General features: G+C 37.9%; 1 protein-coding gene across 1 annotated transcript in view; it reads right to left on the bottom strand.

The window, feature by feature from the left end:
- LTBP1 (latent transforming growth factor beta binding protein 1) overlaps positions 1–14848 on the bottom strand; it is a gene marked incomplete at both ends in the record, with an annotated part of 202344 nt that overhangs the window by 114324 nt on the left and 73172 nt on the right. Inside the window, one exon of the mRNA XM_084262367.1 lies at positions 13036–13203. Within this exon, the coding sequence (XP_084118493.1) occupies positions 13036–13203 (168 nt within the window). The remainder of the gene's footprint in view (positions 1–13035; positions 13204–14848) is intronic.

Here is a 14848-nt window from a genome sequence, read left to right as displayed (position 1 = left end):
TTCAGGCATTTTACATCTTCACATCTCCCAAGAGCAAAATTTACCATTCCCTAACTCAGCTAGTATGTACAGGCTCAGCTCTTTCGATGATCATTATCTCCGCAAGTAATTGACCTTTATGTGAGCTGCTGAAAGGGTGTGTAGAGATTAGCATCACTTAATGGTAGTGTTAACTTGCTGTAAATAAGGTGGAATAAGTGTAACAAATTAGGCACACACTATAATAGGACTGTCTACCTATGAAAAAAAAACAAAAGAGGGATGCTGTCTTCACTGGGAATGGAAATCTGTGAGATCCCATATATAGATGCTGACATTTAAGCTGTCTCAGTCTACACTTTTGTTCAGCTACATCTCAGTTTTTTTATTACAAAGCAGATCAATAGCAGGGTTATCAGTCATTCTTTAATGGAGGTTACAGAGTCAACTGTGGGAGATCCTGACACCAAAACTGGGGAGCAGGGTCAGATCATAAAGGACAAGGTTGCAATACATTTTAGAGAAAAAAATATTTGTTGAGAAATACACATCTGTGGAGCAGGCACCATGATCAGCAAGAAATCCAGAAGAAACATGAACAATATCATTTCACTGTACTACTCCTATATCTTCCTCAGTTTTGAACTCAGTACTTCAAAACACCTTAGGAAGAAAAGCTGGATGTTGACTAGAAGATATGTACACAAAGTCAATGAATAGGCATCTCATATGCCCCAAGGTCTTTGACTCATCCCACAGGGGAGTCTCATAGGACCTGTATCAGCATCTTTCCATGCTCATGTGATAAACCAGCTAAATGCAACTCTAGGCCTGCATGTAGATGACTGAAATGAGCAGCATCTAACCAACAGCTGCCTGTAACAGTGTGGAAAGAACAGGACGGCTGAACAGTAATATTAGAATATTCAAATGCTATCAGAAAAATAAAAGGTATGCTCTCTCATAGAAAATGGTCTAAAGCTGTGGGTTTTCACCATAAAAAGGGTATAACTAAAATTATGATAGTTGAGAAACGATTGACAGGAAGATGCTGGCTCACTAACAGGCATGATGCTCAGAGTCACACTTTGCTAAATCTGCTTCTAATAGTCTCAATATCTGAGATGATTCAGACACTATTTTTAGAGGCAAGGGGATAGACAGAATGTTAAGGGATGACTCACTCCTACCCTGATCATATTTGGTGAATCTATTTTATTAGAGTTGATCCTGAAATATGGAGTCTAACGCATGAGTTAGGCCTACAATCAGCATAGAAAGGAGACAAAAACTCTGCAAGCTTTTGTTTTTCAGGAATTAATGCATTACAAATGGCCATTGTCAGACCTTTGATAACAACACTAACACGTAGAGAAAAGCAACTCTAGGCATTCCTTCAGATTTCTACTTTTCCTCTTTGTGCAAGAGACATGGAACTGGAACAAAGTCTCCAGGGAAGGCTGAGTTTGAAAGTGTAGAAAGTTAGCAACATTTTTTAAAAAGAACCATTTTAAAAACAAATTTCTGCAGAATACAAAACACAAACAAGTTGCAAAATAGTACCTTGCAGTATAAAGACTTTATAGTGATCATTTTAAGCAGTCCTGAATAACTTCTCAATTGGCATTTTTAAAGTGGGAACACTGGAATCAAGATGCCCAGTTTCAGATGAAAACTAACCCCTCCTATGTTCCCAGCGCTTTTAAGACTCTTACTACTCTGTATAGTGTAGGTGTGCCTGAGCATGCAGAATATTAATTTGGATTAGTTAACAGTATAATGTATCTGTTTTCAACAGACAAGAGCAAGAATTCAACAGGACAGGTAACAGTGAACAAGCATCATCCTTACTGCTAAAGGATCCTTCCAGGCTGTACTCTTCCCTGCTGGTGTCAGTTGAGCAGCATTACCCACCTTTAAGGGCTACAAGATTAATAACTTGACCATGATGACACTAAGTGTTACTGCTCATGCACTGTTATAATCCAATGAAGTCACTGAACTGATCCTTTACTCTGACACCATTCTTCTATTAGGCTGCTTTGAAAAAGCATACTGACTCTTGCATGATGTAAAAAAGTAGTAACACCCATTGGTGTCAAGCAGAGAAACGAACTGCTCTTAGACATCAAATTACTTGGTTAGCATCAGACAAAATGGAAGAACGTCCCGAGGAACATTTAAGTGATGGGTCACACCTCTGTTAAGGCTCTGAAGAAGAGAAGCAGCAAAGCTGACACCGTCCAGGGACATCAGCATCCTTACTTATTCTGGCAACTGCATGATAGATACTTAAGCTGAGATTCATCCCACTTAACCCTACATGCTTTCTGGAGCCATCTAAGTTAGGAGAGTTGTTACCTGCGCTTTCTCACTCTGTTACTGAAGACATGTTTGCCCAGCAGGCCATTCAGGCCATCCACAGGCCAAGCTGCCATAAAGCTGACTACTAGGCTCCTGACTCAGGTACCTCAGTGAGATTTGGTGAGTGGGATGAATCCCCAGTATATCCCATACCACAAGACATCCTTCAATATCAAAATTATGTTTATAATAGAAAAAGAAAAGCCACAGAAACTGCAGTCATCACACAAAATTCCATCATTTCCACACATCAGAAGACCACTTTCTGATTACTCTAACATTACCACAGTGCTCATTTTTGTGTGAAAAAGTTCAAAAAAAGAATGCAGTAGGAATAGATTCTTTCAAGTGGATATCCATTAGCACACAAATAATAGTCCATAATCCAGATCTTCCTGAACTAGTTAAAAACCACAAAAAACATAAGCTATCTAAGACTTTTCTGGCACTGGCTACACCATAAGAAATTGGAAAGTTTTCTAGGGAGTGGACCTTGAGGAGGTGACACAATATGAGAATACTGGGAAGGATATTATTCAGAGTTTGAGTAATAAATTAGATCATAAGAGGCCAGTAAAAAGCAAGAGGTTCAAATCCTGGAGCTCTGAAGGAAGAAAGGAGCAGAGTCAGTTCTAATGAGTAGGAAGGATAAAGGTCACTCTGCAGAGAATGTACAGTTGAAAATCCATTTAAAAACATACAACTTTGACACTTCTCATTGTGGTTCTTTTAACAACCCATAATAGCTATATAAATTGTTGTACAAGCAGAGTAAGTCCAAAATACTGACTGGTCATGTCCAGTTCTAGGCAATTAAATTGGGCATCCAACTCCCCTGAGCTGTGCACACAGCCATGGCCAAGCTTCACACCACAATGTTGTACCTGACCCTGTGCACCAAACTGTGTGCAAGTACAAAAAAATCCCTTTGCCTCTGCTGGTACAATAGGCATTCCTGGATCTATGGAACTTCCAATTAGATTGGAAAAATGGTGTTCTAGCACCTACATACATAGCAACTAATATAACAGGTTGAATTTCATACAATTAAACAATAAGTAAGAGACACATGATGGATCCATATGAACTGCAGAAAGATAACATTACAGCTTATGTTATTAAATTAGTCTCCTTTGGTTCCCTATACCAGCTGTCTCCAAAGCAGGGTGTGTTCATCCCAGGCAGTGTGCAAGACAACCTACTGGCAAGCACATACATTTTGTACCATTAATAAATAAAACATTTATACAGTAGTACACATACGTAAGTTATAAATAAATAAAAATACATATATTGGGGGTGATCAAAAAGTTTGGAGATTGCTGCAATCTGTGGATGTCAGAGAACTCGTGTTCTCTGACAGAACTCATGTCAAAAGTCAGAGAACTCATGTTCCAAAATTAAGACATGAATGAAGAGTAGCTTAAAATTCCCCTAAACTTGAAGCATCCCAATAATGTAAAAATTTGACTTCATAGTTCAGCTTATCTTTAAATTAAACTAAAAATACAACCAACACGACAAATTAACACAACAAATTAACAAAGTATTTGACTGAATAAAACACAAATGAGAAATATTCTCTGTGATTGATCTTCTCAAACCTCAACCCCTTCCTGTGCAAGCAGGAAATACCCAATTTTCCTTCTATTCATTGACTGGCATGCCTTTAGACTTTGTAAGAGGTTTGTAAAAAAGAGTTCACAATTTCCATGGACTTCAACTTGATTCACATTTGTAAATCCCTGGTTCAAAGTCCATAATTTCCTTTTAATGGTTCAGATGGGTTTTTTTTATGGATAGAAAATGCAAAGAATTTACATGTGGACATAATGAAGATGTTCACTTTCCAAAAGAAAGATCCAGAAATCTCTGTGCCTCTATGCTACAAAAGAAGCCTCTCAATTACAGTGATACTGAAACCTAAGAAATAGTTATAGATGGAATATGTAGGTGAAAGTTATACAGGCTACACTGTGCAGAGACAGGGGGATTATCTGGAGCAGAATAAACCAAACAGAATAGATGGTAGAGAAGCCGAATGGGGAAAAACTGTGATAAGTAGAGCAGTCTTAGCTGCTTGCTTCCTTCTGATTGTGTTATGTCCAAAAGAACACATTAAATACAAAGAAATCTATTCCTGATAAATGCTATATTTTAGCCAGTAAATACATTTGTCAGACTCTTCTGTGCTTGCATAATTCCAAGGCAACTTTTTTAAGCCAAAATTGGCATCTACTTCATCTTCAATGAGGTATGTGCAAAGACATTTGGTTTAGCAATAACAAAATTATAGCTGTACAAGGTAGTGTGTTTATTTGACTATGCAACAATGTAATCATTCAAACAAATGCACTCTTAGTTCTCTTTTTACAGTACTTCAAGTCAGATGTACAGAAACTAATCCCTATAAATTAAAACCATATACAGTAAAATAAAGCACTATGCATTTTAACTTTGTGTTCTGTTTTGCTTTAATTTTGAGGGAAACATACTCCATGTGTTTTTGAATGGCTGCAGGTGTGGATTTTGTACCATTTCCATTTGCGGTTTCTCCTATGACTGCACATCCAAAAACTGTGTTCTCTGTAATACACCGTTTGGGGAGGGCTTTGAAAGCAGATGGACTTTTGCTTCACAGTGACAGTCTGAAGTCCTTAAGGTGAGCAAAGGAGTGCAAATGAGTTGCTAACAGGCTTGTCCAAGTTCAACCTCATTAAAATCATCTGTCTGAACAATGTATTTTCTTTACATTAGCATCTGGCTTCTGTTAGAATCAGAGGGAAGGATGTCAAATTAGAATAATTATTTTAAGATTACGAAGAAAGAGCTCACAGATGCTGAAAGCTGTATGGTAGAAACCAGAAATATTTGTTGATGACAAGTACTGATAAATACATGGGGGAAGAAAGCATTCCTTCTGAACAGATGTGGGTCTCAACAACAACAATAAAAACCTTATGATGTAATTTTTCTCTGTAATTTGAGTGTAAGTGGCCCATAATTGAAAATGCATTAAAACCCTCAGATACAGAGTTGTAGGAAAGCCTACAGTATGCCACTTGAATCATAAATAAATGAATTCATTCTCCTGTTTGCTCACAATTACTTTCTAGAGCAAAGTGAGATTATAAAAAAAGGAGTATCTGTTTTAAATTGATGGTCATGATAAGTGGTTCCTCCCAAATTGTTTGCATTGGCTATTCAGGCTGGGAAATACCCTTTTCCTATTATCTTCTATAGGGCAGAAGATGTATATAATTCATAAAATAGCTCCTCTGCTATTTGTCCTTTCTATTTTAGCCGAAGTCTGAGGAAAAAATACTTGGCCTTCATTTTGCTACACCTGTTACAATTCTGGTGCATGAATAAGTATTTCAAGCACAGTCACCATTTATACAGATTAAATTTCAAATTACCAGCTAAAGTAGTGAATAAACTCTTAAATCCAGATCCTTTTCTCTTCCTTTTTTTTTTTCCCAGAGACACACACAGTCTGAAAGACTGACCAAATTCCTTGAGTACTATTGCAGAAAACTTAAGAACTTACTCTTTTAACAAAAGTTATCGGAGAACTCTGAAATTTTCAAGTGTCTGCCAGTGTCTGGTAAAGAAAAAATATTTAATCTGGCAGAAAAAATAGCATAAAACGATAAAGCCTGTCAAGAAAGAAATTATAACTACTGCAGGAACAGTAGAAACTTTTACCAAATACAGCTAAAAGGTAGCTACTGTAGAGACAGCAAAAGGTCTAAACTGATAATACTGGGGGAATAAAACCATGTTCTTGCATCCTAACTACTTTGGAAAAGGATGATACTAGGGTAAGTTCAAAAGCAAATTCCATTCTCTTACCCACAGATAATACACGACTACAACCAGACTATGAATTATCATATGGCATTCCTGAGCTAAGCAATTATTCCAGAAATAAGCTCCTAATAAATTAGGATGTCTGATGGAACATAATCAAGTTGAAAACCAAAGCATTAAAACCAAAAAATCAATTCTCAGTTATGTTAGCAAAAGGAATTAAAGCAACTCTGCGTTACATTTGTTATCAATTATTTTAAGTCTTCCACTTGAGAAACTACATCTGTGAAGTCTCAGCCGGAGCCATAGGAATAGCGTTTCTCTGAGGCACAAGTTACACAGATCAGACATGATGGGTCATCTACCCAGGCTGACATCATTCACAAAGTAGTAAACACCACTTCATAATGAGGGAGGGGTCTTCTTGTAGTTTTGTGTGGCTGGGTTCTGGTGCAGAAGCGGGTGCTGCAGGGGTGGCTACTGCAGGCCCTAGAGAGTAAACACCAGCCAACTCAAAGAGTTGGAGTCATTGTTGACCAAGGCTGAGCCAATTGGCCATGGTCATAGTGCCTCTGAGAGTCACATTTAGGAGGAAAAAACCGACAAGCAGACACATTTTGCAAACAGAGAAGGGAGTGAGAGGAAGTATGAAACTGTGCAGACACCAAAGTCAGTGAAGGGGGTGGGGGAGGGAGGTGCTCCAGGTGCTGGAGAAAAAGATGCCCCTGCAGCCCGTGAACAAACCCATGGTGGAGCAGGTGTCCCCCCGTAGCCCATGGAAATGGCCGAGACCCCACCTGCAGCCCATGGAGAGGCAGGTGGAGACATGCAGAAGGCACTGTGATCCACATTGGAGCAAGCCTCTGCCAGAACTTGGAGCCCATGGAGAGACACAGAGATTAGTGAGAGAGAGATCCACACCGGAGCAGGTTTGCTGCAAGTGGAGGCTTGTGACTCTGTGGAGGACCAAGCTGGAGCAGTCTGGGCCTGAGAGACTAAGAGACATTCTGTGATTTTATGACTGCACCCCACAGCAGTGACCCACGCTGGGGCAGCTGGTGAAGAGGTGAAGCCCTGTGGGAAAGGATTCATGTTGGAGAAGTTCATGGAGGACTGTCTCAGGGGAAAAGTCTGAGGAACCTCCTCCCCTGGCTAAGAAGGAAAACAACTCATGAGAAACTGACTGAAACCCCCATTCTCTGCTCCTGTTGTGCCACAATGGCGGGGGGAAGGGAACAAAATCACAACTAAAGCAACCTCTGCTAAGGAGGGAGGGGTTGAGGGAAGTGCTTTAAGATCTGGTCGCACTTCTCATTACCCGACTCTGGTTTCACTCTGTGTGTGTGTGTTTAGTGTAATAAATTACACTCCTTTATTCTGTGTTGAGTCTGTTTTGCCCATGATGCTGACTGTGGAGTGATCTCTCCCTGCCCTTGTCTCAACTCCTACACCTTTCAATATCTGTTTTCTCCCTTTTCCAGCCAAAAAGGGGAGTGCTGGAGAGACTTTGGTAGGCATCTGGCCTCCAGCCAGGGTCAAACCACCACAGATCTCTTCTAACATGTTGCTATTCTAACAACTCTTACTAAACTGAGTACAACAAAACAAAGACTAAACCGGAATGGGTAGAAAACAGAACAGTGTACACCTCACAAACCTACACAAATATTTTTACAAGCTGTTGGTCTTTTATATACCTTTATATGTCATCAAATTTGCCCTCCAATATTATTTACAATAAAAGCCTTTTCATACAAAATAATATTGAAAAATCTTCCTCAAATGTCATAGTCTTATGCTACCTCTTAAACATAGTAGGATACGTGTAGTGTGTATTGTACAGAGCAAAGAAACAACAACTTTATTACCAGCAAATGGCAGCAAGAAAACGCCATTCATTGGGTGTGGATTTCCTGTCACACAAACTACAGAAAAACGTGCTGGGTTGCTTACAGGTCCATTGCCATTTTTAACTAAGACCAGAAGTACTTGAATTAAGAGCAATGTTAACTTCTACAGTATTGATAGAGAGTCATAATCATGTATTTCTGAATAAAAGTCAGAAATTCTATCAGCTTTTTTGTAAAATAACTTCTTCACATTTTCACAGTTCTAAATAATTATGTTCTTTAGACTCTTTCCTCAACAGGCAACTCTGCTGGAATAATAATTGCATAGTCTTTTTTACTAAATTCCCCTTGAATAACCTATTGTTTTGAAATATCCTGGTCAAATGTTCTTTCATTTCTTTCAACAGAAGACCAAATAAAATTTGAGCAAAATATTTATGCCACTTCTTGGAAGTTTCTGTCTATACATAATTGGAAACTTCTAGACAATCTCAATTATCCAAAAACATTTGTAGAGAGTCAACATGGTAAAACAGGAATTTTGGTTTTTATACAAAATTCCAACAGGGAAATTCAATAGGCAAAACAATTTATGAATTATTGCAACATGGTAGAGAATACACAGACCACTGTGATCCATACAGAAAGTTTTAAAATTTATTATAAAATAAATGTATCTGAACCTTCAAAAAACAAAGGACCAGACACATTTTCAATTCAGACACCAGGTCACCAAAGGATATCTGCAAGATCCTTATTAATATATTAATATAAGTCTAGCGATAAATTGACCTTTTATAGATGAGAAGCCGGATGGATAAACATCTTACCATTCTCTTCTAGTCTCACAAGGTAGTTTGGCTCACGTGGACTGCAGGCCACAACACACACATCTGACATCATTCTCAACCTCGTAACAATTCCCTACAAAGTCCAATGAAGCTGTAGGAAAAATCTTTAACTTTTACTCAAATTCAGTGAAACAAGAAATAAATGGTTCCTAAAAATCTGCCTTTCTTCCAAGGGAAGGCACACAACAAAAGACTCCCTCCATGCCCAGTGACAGCCTGCTATGGTTGTGCGCAGCACAGCCAGGAGGAAGGACAAATGTGCAGGCTACATGAAAAGGGATCAGAAGAAAATCAGAAGAGAATGTTAAGAGATACTGATGAGCATTAAAGAGTGACATAAAGGGGAGTAGCAGAGCAATAATTCTATCACCACCTCCACCACAACCATCTCCTATGGTCTTGGGAAAAAATTCTTACTCTCTCCTTGATCTCCATCTGCAGTAGGCTGCTATTTCCCAGTTTGACACAGATACTGCCAAGTGCTCAGACACAACATTTCCACAGAAAGACATGCACTTCCACTGAACAGCACGCAACTTATTTTAACTTCTCATTCATAACAGTTTGAATGAAACTCTTTAAAGGAGACATAGGGCTGAAAATGACCAGTGAACATAAACCTAAGTATTAAATGACTGCTTGCTTTACTAAGTTCTGTCATTCCTGTGCAATGAATGAAACAGGGATCCTGTGGAAAAACAGAATGTAAATTTATAATTAAATACATATGCACAATAGGGGAAAAAACTAAATAGCATGAAGAACATTAACTTGAGCATTTCCTAATTCCTCAATGCTTCATTTTGCAGTGACAAATTAGACGCTGTCCTCCCACTCCTGACATAGAAAAAAATTTATTTCAAAAATAGGTATTTTGGAATGTGCAGTAATTTTGAGGAGAAACAGGGCATATCACTGAGTAGCTTCAACAGTGTACGAGGCAGAAACCTCAGATGTTATTCTATACATAACATTTCCCTTGCATGTTTATCAACCTTGTTTTCAAACCTCTGTAGATCTATCAGGACTGAAATGTCATAAAAACTGCACATGCATCAATCCCATAGAATAATAAGATTCATCTATTAATCAGAAGTTTCCACTCAGATTAAATCCCTTCATTCTCCAAACCAATAGAATACTGGAGGTTGGATAGTTTTAGCTGTGCAGCATATCCCATTCACAAAATGAAACTGCAAAAAACCTCCGAAGTTTCCCTGGAGCAGACTGGCAATCAAGGAGACCCTTCCCTTCACATACCAAGCTTTCATCACCTTCAACTGAAATGCTAGAGCTCTGCAGGAGTACAGCCAAAATCTCAGCTACCTGAAAAGCTGTTTCCCCCAATCTGTTTCTTGTTGTGGGTTTTAGTTTTTAATGGCTTATCCATATCTTATAAAATTTTCAGGAAACAGGATTTGTTCCTTGCCTGGGCTCACTAGTACCAAGTTTCAGCTGAAATGAAAAAACTGAGCAAATTTTAAGAATCTAAAAGTAACCCATGGAAAAACTTGAGTAGCCTTAGTACAGCTGCTGCAAGTTATTATCTCTGAAAATAAAGTGTTCAAGTTTAAAACATAACCACAAGGTTTTACCCTAGTTCATTATTGGAAATAACGTATTGCTAAGAACAAAGCAAGGTGCTAGCTAACTACAATCTGTCATGAGAGAATCTAAATAGTCTTGTGTACTACAATGCTGCTCGTGCATTTAGATCTAACAATCTAAAGAAGTTTCCTAATCTCCCCACTCATAGTAGGCCTCTATTATTAGCAATAGCAGTTAGTTTTGCAAATAGGGCACGTGAATTAATCTTTTCTGGTTTTAGGAAGAACAATACTTTAAAAAAACATACTGAAAAAAATGCTGTTTGTTGCTTTAAGTATGTATTTTCTGACACAAGATTCTGTTTTGTGGTTGCACAGAACCACAAATGTCAAACAATCATAATAAGAATTTCCATACATTTTGGATAAACAGTAAGGACTTAAAAGCAAAAAGTACAACTAAAATATAATGCAGATATTAAAAATATAACAATAAAAAAGTATCTCACAAGACGCAAATTACTTCTGCTTTGTGTATCTGGAGGCATCTCTTACCCCAACAAGCCTAAGCTAATGAGAGGTAATAGTGAGAGAAAAGATATAAAAATGAATTCAGTACTACATACTTTAAACCCCAATTTAAAAGTTCCTGAAAATCTGTGATCAGTAAAAGACTCAGTCTACAGGTGTAGGATCTTAAGTTCACTCAGCATTTTTATTTGTAACTGGAGAGCCCTGAAGTCACAGTCTAGACCTCTTTCTTCTTCCTCTTCTGTAAAAGTGACAATACTAGAGCTGCGGTGAATGCTTTTGGTCTTTAAAAGGTAATGGAGATGGTAGATAGCTACAGGGGAGTTAAAAATCTCAATACATGAGTAGTGACTTGGTTTTCTACATTTATAAATGTAATGCTCCCTTATCTTTCCATCAAATGCTAGTATAGGCTGCTTTTGTTGAATATTTTGAGCAGCCTATTGTACACAGTGCATCAGGAGCTGGATGGCTCCAGGCCAGGAAGGAAGGTGTGGAACACGTCTTCACAGGTCAATTTCCACTCACCGAGTGCTCAAGTATTTGAGAGAAGGTCATGTTACAGCACAGATTTACATAGCAGACAAATTACATGACTACCCATTCTCAGCATTTCATAATTTCAACAAAAAATTGGGTCAAATGAAGGGGTGGGGGGGAACAATAACCCTATCCTTTCACAGTAGTCAGAAAACTAAAAAAAACCCCATACTGAACTGTGCTTCTTGCCCAAACTTTAGCAAAAATTTATTTTAAAAGTAAACACAAGTATTTTATTTACCATTCCTTTACAAAATCCTTTCCATTTTTTATGCCTTGGAACAACCATAAACAAACCCAAAATGCACCACATTGCTCTTTCAGAACACTGCTTTCACTACCATTAATCTCAAACATATATATATTTTTTCAAACATATGTATTATCAAGGAATGTGTTATTAATTTCAAGGGCTTTCACCCCCAGTCTGATAGTCTAGTAGGAGTGTTAAGAGAGGAAACTGCTCTTTGTATCATCTGTCTGGATGAAAAGAATAATTTGGAATAGCTTTTTCCCCCCTCAGAGCCTGAAATATAGCGCACTTGAGAAAGGGCAGTATTGGCCAGCCTCAGCACTGCCTGACATTATGTTTATACTAGACCGAGACTAAAATTACAATGTTCATATCTGGCATTCTTTTAGCAGAAATTGGCAGAGTAATTAATTTTAAAAGGTTTTTTGAGAAAACAATACTATGATCTTTTCAGGGTAACAACAAAATGCTTTCCAAGAGCAATTAAGGATATCATAATATGAAACAACATATTTTTAAGTATTTAGGTATATATCCATATATCAGCTTACAGGACTAACACTTGCACACAAATTCCTATCAACATCAGAGAGCATACAGCTAAAATATGCTAATCATTATTCTAGATAGCTTTCAGGATTTGTTTCACTAAGTCAAGCAGTTTTAAGGTTTAGACCAGCACACAGCTGACACTCTTACTGAGCAAGCAGCAAGAACAAAAATTAACAGAGAAATGACCGGCTTCAATAGCTTCAATTCTTACTTAACATTATTTCAGTTTCTAAAAATGACAAATATGAAATGTGATTTACTCTCAGAGGTATGAGAAAGTTTAAAAATACATCAGCTGAAAAGAGGATTGTAGTTTTAAGGAACCCCTTAACAATTCTTTGAAGGCATATTCACCGTGTTAGCTAGATTTTATGTGCATTTGATACCTGTTCAACAAGCAAAAAAACCAAAAATGAAACAGAACTTTTTGTGGAATATGACATTTTCTCTATTTACTAAGACAAAATCAGAGGCATGAATTTTAACCAAAAGCTTCAGCTTAGCACGTTGTAGCCCCGCAGCTGAAAATTCAAATGAAAAATATGGGAGGTTTTTTTTCTATGACACAAAAGGAACTTTTGGGAACATTTCCGAAGGATACCAGAAAGCTTGTCTAACATACAATAGTTCCTACTCAGCACAGCCCTCCAAACAAAGAGTAACAGATGCACAACTGGTATTAATAACAAAACATCTCCTCCCTCTGTTAGTCAAGAGAGGACAGCTAAGGACAAACACAGTTTCAGGGTACTTACCTACTCGGAAGTTAGTGGCTGTCAGAGTGTCAGCAGCATGGCCGTTTTCACTAATGAGGGTGGTGGTATTTCCCTTCTCACAGTTGTTCTGACAGTTGCCTTTGGTACAAGTCACTTTACAGATGCTGGGTGTAAAGACCACCTTGATGCGACCAGTGTGATTTCCCACTGTCAGTGGAGGCAAAGAAAAAAAGAAAAATAAACAGATCACTTTGGTATCCATTGATTTCCTTCAAAAAGTTTTTTGGGAAAAAAAAAAGGCGGGGGGTGGGGGGGGAAGAAAAAGGCGACAAGTCTACAGGAGGAGGGCAGTCTGCAGTGCTCTCTCATAGATCTCCAGTGGTGTCTCTGAAACAGGAGTAGGAAGCTTAGCAAACAGAACTCCGGGATCCGCTCCAAAACCACATTTAAAGTCAAGTCACTGGAGTGGGATTAGTAATCACAATGCTGCACTTTATTCACAGGCAGACAAAGAGCAATACCAAGGGCATGACAGCTTAAATAGCCAACCCTGACAGGCAGATGTAATGTAAAGAGGCTGGCTGTGCACCTAGGGGTGAATAAACTCTTGTGTCCTCCTGCATACTTTTCCTGTTTCTGCACTTATTAAGTCACTATTTGTAGCTCGACCCCTGGAAATGTTTTAGGCATGCGGCATGTCTGAAAACATCTGTCTCAAATCTCCTGGCACCCCAGCCCGAAGTGGTCAAACCTTGTGACGCAGCTGCCTGGACACATTTTTTCACAATTTTTTGGCACTATTTTTCCACAAGAATCTACGTAGTATAGACTGAGCTTTGCTGTTAACCTCTGTTTAATAAATAACTCTGTCACAGAAAAAGGGTGATTAGGTATCAATATTTGAAAATACTGGTTCTGAGCTTAAAGATAAAAATTGGCTAGATTCTTTTTTTTATCTACTTCCTTACAGTCCTTTTGAAAACTTGAACATAATGAAAACTGAGCAAACACTAATTTTAAATTAAGCTCACGAGAACCGCATCTTGTTACAGAATTTAATTTAAAAACAGATGTATTTGATTCCATATCTAACAGCTACAGACAAAAAAGAGACTAAAACTACTCATTAGGAAAAAAAGAAGAGAAAAAGAACAGATTCCATTTGTGACTATTTAAAAACAAAACAGTTTGTCCTTTGCACACTTACTAAAAGAGACAGCAAGTTCTTGTAAATATATCACAGAATCTTGGTGGAAAGTATTTGTAAATATTTTCATATCAAACTAACAATCCCAAGAAATGATACACAAAAAGGGAAGAATCTCCTTCTTGCTCATGTCATTGAAACAAAAAAGTTGCGGGATAGTTGTCTAACCTAGTTTATGAAATACCCTCTGGACAAGCATTTTTTTGGAAATCTCAAGAAAATGAAGAAAATCTTCCCACTTCAAAAGAATATAAAGCCTTCTTATTCTGGCTCTTCATAAACAAATAGATTAAAACAATTGTGCCAACTGTTTTGTCTACAGTAAATCCATTGCTCTATTTGAACAGCAGCTGTAGTACAGATGCTCCCACCTTATTCTCCCTAAACAATAGTTAAGAAAAAGCACAGCCCAGACAGACAAGGGAACAAAATATTTCAATTAAAGGCTAGTATAGTGATTTTAGTCTGTTTAGAAGACACCTGGATTCCTGGATGCCAAGCATTTCTTACAGAAACTATTGATACACCTTTCCCAATGAAGAGGTGTAAGTGGCTTGTGAAGCAAGGCTAGAACTTCTAAGCTTTTCTTTTGTTAAGCACAGCTTCACAAGCAATACTGCCATCTTTGTATTTTATTTCCAAAGT

This window comes from Gallinula chloropus (genome assembly GCF_964237585.1).
Source record: "Gallinula chloropus genome assembly, chromosome: 3".
Classification (NCBI taxonomy): Eukaryota; Metazoa; Chordata; class Aves; order Gruiformes; family Rallidae; genus Gallinula; species Gallinula chloropus.
The sequence above is the reverse complement of the archived record's forward strand: the minus strand, read 5'-3'. Positions and strand labels throughout refer to the sequence as shown.